Raw genomic sequence first — 11103 nt, 5'->3', positions numbered from 1 at the left:
AGGATTGACGGATCTCTCTAGCAAAGGCTATTCGAGTTCTGATAGGTCGATCACGGTACAAGCAGCGAGAAGAGTCCTCGATACACGAATTTCAAAGGTAGGGCTACCACCTGAGATCCACCTCTTTCCCAAAATGCAGAGTCGACTTACACTCCGTTGCGTTGACAGCGTCCGCCCCCCCTTTTTGCCGAAATTACGCACGCATAATCCCTGTATATACATGAAAATTTGCCCAACGCCACGTAGATATTCGTAGTACGGCAATTGACCTATTCTGATGGCTTCAATTGATCTATTTCTATTGAATCTCATTATCTGAGGGCATCGTGATGCCTCCTAAACGCCGCCGCGCGGCTCGGCAGGCGGATGATGACCCTTCTGGGCATCGTCCGTCACCCATCGCCAACGGTACGCGGAAACAACGACGTATACAACAACTGGCACAGGACGCCGCCAGAGATCCTCCTCAACGCTCTGCCTCGCCGTCGATCAGGATCGTTACGCCCGCCGAGAGGGCTCGCCGGGCTGCCGCCGCCGAAGAGGCCGCCGAGGAGGCCGCCGAGGAGGTTATCGTCGCCGAGGCTGGACCCGAGACTAATGATTTGGTGGCGGCTGAGTCTACATCGCGAAGAAAGCGTGTACTTATAGCCCCTCCGTCATCACGAAGAGCTCCAAAAGCGTCCTCTCGCCAAAAAGCAACGACAACGCAGAGGAAGCGAAAGAAGGATCCGCCGCATACGATCCGGCTCCGAAGTACTCTGCCTTCGTCGATGCCACCGTTTCGACCAGACTCGACCCCAGTTAACCCAACCCCTCGTCAAACCACTCGATTTGCGGACGATACGCCTACGGCCCCTCGCCATAGCGCTGATGATACGTTTATGTCGTTCCACGATGTATTTGAAGAGGAGGACGATATGGGTAACGAGGAACCAACTCTGCTACAAATCCAGGTTACCCGTGGCCCAGCGCTCAAGGGTAACGGTTTACCTGTTCTCGATCTAACCATCGAGAGCATCGCGTATAACAGATTCAGTATTGCTCCTGTATTAGATGCGAATAGTAGAGACTGGGAGGCAGACAGCGGCGCCCAACTTGAGGCAGAAGTGGCTCACTCGTATATTGTGAAGAAGGCCAATATCGCTGTTGTCGTTGCTTGGAGGAAGCCCACCAACGCATCTAAACCAACACCAATCTTCACTCGGGTCTATCCGTCTACTGGAGGGGTCACTTGGCCAAGTATTCCATGGGTTGATATTGTCCCCTCTCTTGAACAAGCTGAAGAGAGGGGTGAAGTCCACCTCACCGTCAAGTGGCAATACAGCGCCGTACCAATCTCTGGTGGTATAGTGACTGGCGTACGAACGCCTCGAAAAGGTGGCCGAGCAGGCGTTTCAGCCGGCATGCAAGAGGCGATCGATCGTGAGGCTAACGATCCTGCAAACGTCGAGCGTCGGAAGGAGGGTATGCACAGACAACTTCTCCGTACGCACATCTGCCCAGAGTACCAGAGATGTAAGAATAGTTCGGGCGACGAGAAGTTCAACTGGTGCTATATACTAGGCCAGAAGCACTACAAGATCAAATCTCACCATATAGAGAAGTGGGCGAAGGCTATTATGACTGGACAGGCTGGCGTTGACAATATGGAACCACCTAAAGAACTGCTTGGTGAGATTCTTCACGACCAGTTTATAGAGGATCAGAAACGCCAGGGCAAGAGAAGTAAGAATATCGTGGAGGTTGATGATAACCAGGAGACGACAGTGATGACGGAAGAGAAGGCTGAAAATGCCGCACTTCCATCATCAGGGTCAAGATCTGGCCTAACCAACGCCAACAGCAACGCCATCGTCAATATATACGGCAACGCGGGGGCGCCAGATCGTCATCTTCAATATCCTAACCCATACGTACAGCTGCCGCCGCCGGCGCCGCCGCCGCCGGCATATTGGCCATATGCGAACATCTCACAGTATTCGTTGCCAACTCTTCCGCCATTGAACCTTCCAAGCACTCGTCAACCAAGTATCGCACTCCCGATTCGTTCGTCCTCGCCAGTGGTACCGGATTCGCCTCGAAAAGCTCTAGATCAAGTGGCCAGCTTCATCAAGTGGTTTATATCCGTCCGCGGCAAGCGATATAACGTCGACGAAGGGTTCAGAAAGAAGCTACAGAAACTGCGATCAGTAGACAGTAGCTTGCGGGCAATTCGCAAGTTACCAGATATTTGGTTTACTGAACAGGGTTTTACTCAAGATCTTACCGAAGATGTCAGGAACTCGATCAAATCCTTCATAGACAACAGCGCCTACTACGGAGGGCAGTCTGACGCCCTCTCCGACGTGGTATCTCACTCTGAACTTCATTCAAACCATCGAGAGTCAGAAGGAGATGTTTATACAAGAATATACGCTGGATTGCCAGGAGGGACGGCGGCGGCGCCAGTTGAAAACTCTGCGGCGCTAGTTTCAGGCGAGTTGGGGTCATCCCGACATATCGACGCCCTAGTGCCACGTCAATCCATCGAGCAAGAGATCCGTGGTACGCCAGTTGAAGTTGGTCGACGTGGTGAGTGTATATAGAGCTGTTTACTGTCGAATATGGCTAACTTTGTAGGCGTTTCGGAACTCTTTGGTTTCGTTTCGTCACCACTGCTGTCAGCGTCGCAGATGCTGCCCACGCAGTTACAGATCGAACAAGACGAAATCGAGCAAGGCGATGAGGACAATCAGATTGAAATCTCGAGTGATACGTCGTCAACAGAGACGTATTACTCGGAGGAGGATAACGAAGAAGAGTGATACAGCAAGAGTGGTGTGAAGTTTGACTGTATGCGCGATTTTTTTGCATGACGTGTTCAACCACGGAAAAGTCTACCCATAGCCGTAGATTCAACACTGCCGCTCTATACGTATAAAAGCAATAGAATTACTGTTATTTTGGATCTGCAAACAATACACTTCGGTCCATCCCGATACTGGTTAGGGGCAGTTGAAGTCTCTGACTATGGTTGAAGTCTCTGATCGTGATGACGTGTCATCATCACAAATCATCGTCACAAGCATCAACAACGCGTTTCAGCCGTTATACAGGCAAAATTGATATGTATACGTAGCTACCGACGAAAACAATGGACGACGGTATATTTTTTGTGTTCTGGTGCGCTTGTGGCTAACCTTTTGGCAATCTTGTTGGCTACAATCATGGATTTGATGATTGACCATCATATGACGACACGATTAAGATCTATTGCGCGCGAACGCACGATGAAAATTTGGATTGCTTGCTGATGTTCAATATTGGCAGCAAATCCTCCCTTTTATAGTTCGATATCGTCAAATATATGCTCTGTCCCATCAAAGTTGACGAACGAATGGCGGAAATGGCCCTCGATCTGGGGTAGACGATACCCAATCTCCATAGCGCAGTCACGTAGATATTCCATGAAATCCCGAGTGTCATTCTCATCGTTGTTCCACTTCGAATACGTCTTCCTGATGTATCGCTTTAGATCGCCGAAGTACTCTTCGATGGGGTTGAAGTCTGGTGAATACGGAGGCAGAAACTCGAGATGGACACCTGATACCCGGCATAAACCCTCGATTTCAGGTATACGATGGCAGGAGAGGTTATCCATAACGATGACAGAGTTTGGCTCTGGAAAACGCCCACATTTCGGGATAAGGCACTCCTGTAGCCAACGAAAGAACCCATCGCCGTCAGTCGTACCATAATACGTAGTCAAGTGTAGGATACCGCTCAACGTGAGGGCTGGCAGGATCTGTACGCGAGAGTTCTGAAACCGATCAATCTCTGCAGTTCGAAACGCAGCAAGCCCTTTCGGCGCCCATCCAGTCCTCCGTATCCCAGTATCCTTATTGACGCCGGATTCGTCGACGAATACCAGCTGGTCGGGGCGATATCGTCGTATACGGTACAAGTACTCGTATCGTAGTTCGTCACTTCGCTGAGCAGCAATAATCTTGGACTTCTTGTTCGTCCAGCCAGCTGAGTTTAACTGTCGACTGATTGCAGAACGACTGATCTGGATCTCGAAGGCTTCAAATAGGAAATCTTGCATCTCTTCAAGAGATAGATCGCTGCGGTACTGCAGTAGTTCAAGAAGCTCTGTACGATGCCATATTTCCATCTTTTGTCGACTCTGGCGGCACCTCTTATATCTCTGCACTTCGCCAGTGATATTACGTCGTGATCTATGTCGTCGAATCGTTCGTTCGGTACAGCCAACGATACTTGCCAGCTCGTGGGTCTTTTGGTCTTCGAATGGCAGTATCATCGCGATCGTCGATAGCTGTAGATTCGATATTCTGGGCGCCATTGTATCGTCGTCGTCGCCCGGCGTCTTTCTCGATGTATCTGATATAATAAACCACGGACATGTACTGACCAGCGGCAAACTGTAAGTAACAGGGCACAATCTATACAGCAGTAGACTCTTGCTCAATATCGTGAACAAGCTGAGCTATCAGGAGAGTCATTAATCCTGTTGACTGCCAAAGCATTTGCTCTGAAGAACCGTATCAAGCCCCTTGGTATGCTTATATATTACTCAGAGCCATACAAACCGTATGCTGAGTAGATATATAAAGTCATACAGCAGGTCTCTTCTTCTGTTCCTCAGCAAATGTCATCTTGATCTCTCATGACGAAAATAGACCTTTTGTTGGTCGAATGGTATGGGGATGAGGTGACTAGCTGGGTTGGCAATGCCTCGATGGGTAGATTGACTGCTACGGAAGCATGAAATACACACCTTATGTCTCTATCGTGTAGTTATACGTTTGAATACTACTGGGACTATAGTGATTGACGGCAATTGAGGTGTTGGTGATGACTTTGACGCGTTTTGCGTGCGATGCAGAGAAATGCGCGTCACAGCGTAAAATTGGCTTTTTTTCATGTTTTTGCATAAGCGGGGAAAAAAAAGGGGGGCGGACGCTGTCAACGCAACGGAGTGTAGACGATAAGTTGTGAGCCGGTGGGATGAATGCCAAGGAGGCGGGGACCAGGCTGTGCTGTGCAACTACAATGGGAACGCGAGGAAGTGCATCTCATGCCAGTCATAGCTTCCGATAGATTAGCAAATGAAGTTTCTAGCTGTCATGTCGGAACGCGGGCGCGCTGTTGCGGACCGTTGGGATGCATACGTTACCCTGGATTCTGCCATACCCTGTCAAACTCTGTCTACGATGAAAATAAGCATAGAACTGCACCTCATCGTGCTGCCGGAACTGGACCTCTCATTCCGAAAAAGAGCGCCAAGCCCGCATCGCCATCGCGGAACTCGGGGGCATGTAGCGTCAAGTTCTAGGCGACAAAGCTGGCCGTGTCTTGGTCTGACGCTTGAGAAATCTCCTTGTATACTTGCCGCGCGGGAACTGCACATAAACCACGGATGAATCCCTGTCTCGAAAGCACAGGATACTGCGGAGGCTGGAGTTGACACCAGTTACAATCGCGAGAGTACGCAAGTAAGTCTTGGCTTACCTGTTGAGACTCATCGATCGCGTTATGAACAGAGCGATTGTGCGATATTGCTGTCAAGAGTGCTGGCACAGCCCGAGATCGCCAGGCTTAGGAGATCAAATGGATTTGATGAATCAAAAAAGTTCCGAAGTTCAGAGGCGGTGTTGATCAGATATAAATGAGCATGTCCAGGCTTGAATATCAGCAGACTCTCAGTTTGATCCCATCACCATTCTACATCCTCCATTGAATCACATAAAATTGCACTTGACCTTCGTATCAGACTTCCCACCATGAGATTGGTACTGCCGCTTCTTAGCGGTGCTGTTCTCGTCGCCAGTAGCAAGACGCCTTCCTCAGTGGACCAGCATCAAACTCGTCAACAAGCTCTGCCTCATGTCGCCGACTTCATTTTCCAAAACGGTTCCATCTACACCCTGGACTCCTCTTCAACGAAGGCCAGCGCTCTGGCCATAAAAAATGGCACAATCATCTACGTTGGCGATGACCTTCAGGCCCGGCACTTGATTGGGAATGATACCAAAATTCTTGACCTAGAAGGCCGCATGGCAATGCCTGGATTCGTCGACGTGCACATGCATGTGCTGCAGGCGGGACAAAACCTCCTCAAATGCGATTTCAACTACCAACGCCTCAGTCGTCAGCAGGTCCTGGACCATTTACAGGAATGCATAGACACCGATGACACTGCTGAAGACACTTGGCTTGACGCTGTTAATCTCAACTACATTGCCATGGTTCTCAGCGGAGAAAGCCTTACCAAAGCGGACCTTGATACACTCAACACGACCCGGCCTATGTCTCTCCGGTCGAATGACTACCACACCTTCGTTCTCAACTCTCGTGCACTGGAGCTTTCCAACATCACCGAAGCAACGACTAATCCCCCTGGCGGTGTAATTGAACACCTTCCGGACTCACAAGAGCCGTCTGGTGTTCTTCTCGACGGCGCCAACATCCTAATTGCTGGCCCTCCTGCTTTCACTGACGAGGAAAACGCCGAAGCTGGGCGTGCCGCGCTCCAGATTCTTCGGCAGAACGGAATCACCACTTGGCAAGACGCCTTAGCTACCAACGAGCATTGGGGCCCTTGGAACATTCTCAAGGAAAGTTCTGAGCTCAGCTCGCGTGGCTATTTTGATTACCGCGTCCAGCCACCACCGACATTAGAGGCTGTCGACGCCGTCGTTGCAGAAACCATCGCCCTACTCGCGTCTCGAAATGACAACTCCACCGTGTCTGCCCAACCAACTCTCAAATGGCAGGCAATCAAAGCCTTGTTGGACGGTATCATGCCCTACTCCGCCCGCACAGCAGCAAACACAGATCCATTCTGGCTCCCTGTACGCAACGGCACAAACGCCACGCAGGAATGGGCACCTGATCCTAGTGCTATCGCCCCTTTGTACTGGGACCCTGAGATCTTGGCCAAGACTTTGGAAGAACTGTGGCTGAGCGGCGTCGATGCACAACTCCATGTTGATGGCGACCGAGCCGTTCACGTTAGCTTGGATGCTGCAGATGCCTTCCGGCGTAATCACCCCCATGCTCCCCCGATTCGCCTCGCTCTCGCCCACGCCAGTCTTACACTTGAGGAAGACTGGCCTCGGTTCGTGGAGCTCGGCGTTGATGTGGTGTTCCAATACCAGTTCTCTCAACTAGCTCCGATGTGGATCCCGGACACATTCAACAGCATTGGCGAATATCGCATGGGCAACCTTGATGCCTATGCACAGATCGAAGCAGCTGGACGCCCCACAGTGCACGGTAGCGACTGGCCTGTAAGTTCCTTCTCGAAATATTTTGTTTGAAGTTCAAACGATTGATTTGTGACCTTAGGTCGATCCCCTTGATGTGTGGTTGGCACTCAAGGCCGGTGTTACGCGCCGGGGTGACCCATCCAACCCCAACTCTGCCGCATCATTCAGCGAGCTTTATGACGGACCGTTCCCTGGCAGAGGTATCTCCCGCGAGTCCGTCCTGAAGGGAGCCACCATCAACGGAGCCAAACTCTTGAGGGCCGATGAGCAAATTGGCTCTCTCGAGGTTGGCAAACTTGCGGATATCATCGTCACCGAGAAAAACTTCTTTGAAGTGCCCGATGAGGAGCTCGGGCGTAACAAGGTGTTGCTTACAATGCTCGGGGGTGAAATTGTGTACCTCGAGGACGGTGCGCAGTCTACTTTTGGGAGAGACATCGCGCCCAAGTTCCCCAATAACAACGCCGTTACTGCGAAGATGGCCCGCAGAGTGATTGGCGGGCTCCACGGTGAGCATCTCGACACCCAGGGACGCGCCGAGGTTGTCAGAATGAGGAAGCGCCAGGGTTGTGGACATGGACACGCACACTAGAACATGCAACTTCGACGAGAACGGCCGGCTACATGAACACTGACATGTGGTTGGAAGAGTGTGCTAGAGAACCATTGTACACCCATTACCTTCGCCGAATAACATTGCCGCAACTCCTTCTTAGATAAAGACAATAGATGATGCAGGAGTTTTCACTTTCGTAGTAACTCAAAGTATCTTAGGTGCATGTTACTGTTCTTGCCTTTCCTACCGAGACGTCATGTATGTTAACACGTTGGGCTGCCAGGCCGAGACTGGTGTTCAATTTGGTACGTGGCTATTCGGCGCACTTGCTGAGTAGAGTCACCTGTCAAAACTCCAATCAATTCATCAATAAAGATCGAAATGCTAACTGAAAACCCAGAATCTATTTTGAACGCCGTTATTATGGGGGTATACGTATAAGTGCATCTCGCTTTTGGCCTCTTAAGCGGGGGGCAAGGGTGTTCCGAAACCATCAGTTCTGTCGGCCTTCGAGGTCCAGCAGACCTGGCTTGCACCACAACCGCGCCAGTTGAACATGTCTGAGGGCGTCCAGCAAGAGCTCTCAGCAAACTGCTTGCCGCAAAGTCCGTGAACCTCGTTACCGCCGAGCCATCCGTCATCGTTAGCACCGTTGACGTCGCCATCAATAGCGTGGAACTGTCTATCATCAGCAATGCGCCATCAATGACTGCACGAGAAAAACTTACGTATGGGCCGCTGTAGGGAGCGTCGTGGATAAGAGGGTCCGTGAACCAAGGACCGTCGCCTATGGGAACTGGTCAGTGGCATTGTCAGGGGTATCTTGGGTTGGGAAGAGCTTACTGTAAACGAATCTTCCCTCTGATCCCTTGACGACAGCCTTTGAGGCCTCTTCGTCGATCTGCATGCCGATGGCGCCCTGGTCGGTGATACAGGCACAGAGGCGGTGCTTGGCAGCGTTGACGTTGGCCGCCCTGGAAGAGTTAAGTCCTCAGTTGCAAAAGAAAGATACCGGAAGTCAACGTACATCAACAGGACCGCCAGAAAACCGAGAATTCTCGCCATTGTTGATTATTAGGATGTGTTAAGTGTGGAAAAAAGAGTGTATTGAGTTAAGCAGATCAGATTGATGAGAGAACGAGTGTCGTGTGATCATTCAACCTCGCCAACTTGAAGGAAGCAGTATGAAGCTATATACTGAAATTCACAACACCCAAAACACAGCAAAGGGGCCACAGACGAGCAAGAAACGTTCAGATCAGCGCCAGTGAATCGGCCTGCCCGATATGTCACGAAAATAATACCACCCAACGCCAAGCCGGCCCGCCCGGTACATTCGTAGATTGCCAAGACCAAGGACATGCCTATTTAAATCCTCTGTGCACCAATCACCAGTCAGGCATATCCTGAGTTCCTTATGGGGATTTTTGGAACTTTAAATGAACACTATCTGAACTGCCAGTCGTGTTGACTCTTGAGTCAAGAGCAGCCAGAATTCGTAGTGGGGCAAATCGCCCCTGTATTCCCCCCCCGATGCTCGTTCCGGGCGGCGGGGGCGGGGACGCCGGCTACGAAGACCCGTGACGGCACACGACAACATACCCCAAGCGGAGCCGGCGAGGAATTTAGCATCAACAAACATGATGCCAAGATTCTTAATTGAAACGACGAAAACGACTTGGACCATGGAATGTTCTATGGTGAATTTGTGGTAGTTGTGCTATGATGCTACCATACAATCCAAGCGCAGAGACCAACCATCTTGTACCTCCAAAGTCGAAACAATTGCATCTCTGAGCTCGTAAAATTTTCATCCCCAACCGGGACAGGATCAGCAGTGTGCGGGCGACTCATTATAACTTCGGGAACGGTGCTCAGGATATCCCTCACGATGCGGTGAGCGAGTCGCTCCGACAACAAGATGGATACCTGGCTGCTTTTGTACACTTGAAGTGATGGAAAGATGTAGAATCTGAGGGACTTGAGCAAGATGCCAACTGATGTTCTCAAAAGCCCCGATCTCCGCGAGTCTTTCAACGATCCCTTCTCATGACCATCCGATTCACTTCCCAAATCACAGAGAACCAGTGGTTGGCCTGCCCTGGAAAGCAAGATTACCAGGCCGGATCGCATGACTGAGGTCGCTTATTGAAGAGTTGTGGTTGCCCAAGTCATTGACAAATGCCTCACGTTACTTGCTGTTGATAATCCTTGATAGTCATATTTCGTGGTTGGACATAGAAGTGCACTTAGACATCTTGTTCATCGGGCATAGCACGATATTTCCACTACTGTGTCTGGGACTCAATGTAGCTCATCTATGCGTTTTAATATGTTTCATGTTTCAAAGCAGTGGTAACTAAGCGCAGCTGCTCTCCAGCCGGCACAAGAATGTGTACGAAACAGACAAGTCAGAATTATGACAGCGAAGTCTCCTTAGGTCTAGTTAGACTTGTTCCGCAAGCCCCACACTCTCTCGTATCGATCCATGTCAAGAGCCCAGACCTTTCACCTCCGAAAGCCTCGTCCTCTAACCAGAGGTAACGTGAAGAGGGCCGTTGCCGTCATCAACAGGGCAGCCGGGTCCGTCCGAGTCAAACTCGACAACACAGCTGCCGTCGATGCCGATAGAAATCCCAATGAACTCGGTGTCCTTCTGCTGCGTGCCGCTGCCGAGCTCGTTGCCGTCCTTGGTGCTGACGTCGCACGTCTCGGGGATGCCGCCAAAGTCGGACTTGCAGTGGAACACGCGCGGGGTGTCCCAGCAGGAGCCCTCGATGGTGAAGGTGCGGCCGTTGCCCGTGTTGTAGCAGGGCGAGTGGTCGCTCGGGGTGGAGTCGTCGTAGATGGCATCGCCGTTGTCGTTGATGATGGCGAAGCCGCTGTAGTGCCCGCTCTGGGAGCCAGCGCCGGGCCCGCTGATGGTTGAGAAGCTGCCCGAGGACCAGACCACGCGGAGGTGCTCGGCGTAAGTGGTGGCGGAGAGGCTGAGGAGCCCGAGGAAGAGGTTGCGGATGGAAGACATTGTGATGGTGATATGTGTTTGTATGAGAGGTGTGTGGTTAAAGCTGGATGAAGAGTGAAGAGTGTAGAGTTGTTGCTGATACTGAGATGTCTTCTTTCCGTGACTTGACACAGGCTTTTATACGTTTATTCTGCTTGCTAAATACTTTGAAGGATGTCAATCCCCGTTTGCCCGACGTCTTCGAAGCTCAATAAGCTGATATCATAGCATCGTGATGTTTCTCAACTCAACTCGGTGCCTAGCGCATCGCA

The 11103-nt window shown here is 51.0% G+C and overlaps 4 protein-coding genes across 4 annotated transcripts; 1 reads left to right on the top strand and 3 right to left on the bottom strand.

Moving 5' to 3' along the window:
- Positions 1-3322: 3322 nt before the first annotated feature.
- On the bottom strand, positions 3323-4153 carry CGCS363_v012139 (uncharacterized protein; the record flags this gene model as incomplete). The annotated part of the gene is made up of 1 exon (XM_036643988.1): positions 3323-4153. One exon carries the CDS (start codon positions 4151-4153, stop codon positions 3323-3325), a length of 831 nt encoding a protein of 276 aa, XP_036490932.1.
- Positions 4154-5783: 1630 nt separating this feature from the next.
- On the top strand, positions 5784-7863 carry ytcJ-1 (putative amidohydrolase YtcJ; the record flags this gene model as incomplete). The annotated part of the gene is made up of 2 exons (XM_036643987.1): positions 5784-7292; positions 7351-7863. 2 exons carry the CDS (start codon positions 5784-5786, stop codon positions 7861-7863), a joined length of 2022 nt encoding a protein of 673 aa, XP_036490933.1.
- A 426-nt stretch (positions 7864-8289) lies between these two features.
- CGCS363_v012137 (uncharacterized protein) lies at positions 8290-8892 on the bottom strand (the record flags this gene model as incomplete). The annotated part of the gene is made up of 4 exons (XM_036643986.1): positions 8290-8505; positions 8556-8614; positions 8671-8801; positions 8855-8892. 4 exons carry the CDS (start codon positions 8890-8892, stop codon positions 8290-8292), a joined length of 444 nt encoding a protein of 147 aa, XP_036490926.1.
- Positions 8893-10357: 1465 nt separating this feature from the next.
- On the bottom strand, positions 10358-10852 carry CGCS363_v012136 (uncharacterized protein; the record flags this gene model as incomplete). The annotated part of the gene is made up of 1 exon (XM_036643985.1): positions 10358-10852. The coding sequence occupies one exon, from the start codon at positions 10850-10852 to the stop codon at positions 10358-10360; it is 495 nt and encodes a 164-aa protein (XP_036490927.1).
- Between the last annotated feature and the right edge of the window lie 251 nt (positions 10853-11103).

Source organism: Colletotrichum siamense (genome assembly GCF_013390195.1).
Source record: "Colletotrichum siamense strain Cg363 chromosome Unknown KSG_Cg363_contig08, whole genome shotgun sequence".
NCBI classification, from domain to species: domain Eukaryota; kingdom Fungi; phylum Ascomycota; class Sordariomycetes; order Glomerellales; family Glomerellaceae; genus Colletotrichum; species Colletotrichum siamense.
The sequence above is the reverse complement of the archived record's forward strand: the minus strand, read 5'-3'. Positions and strand labels throughout refer to the sequence as shown.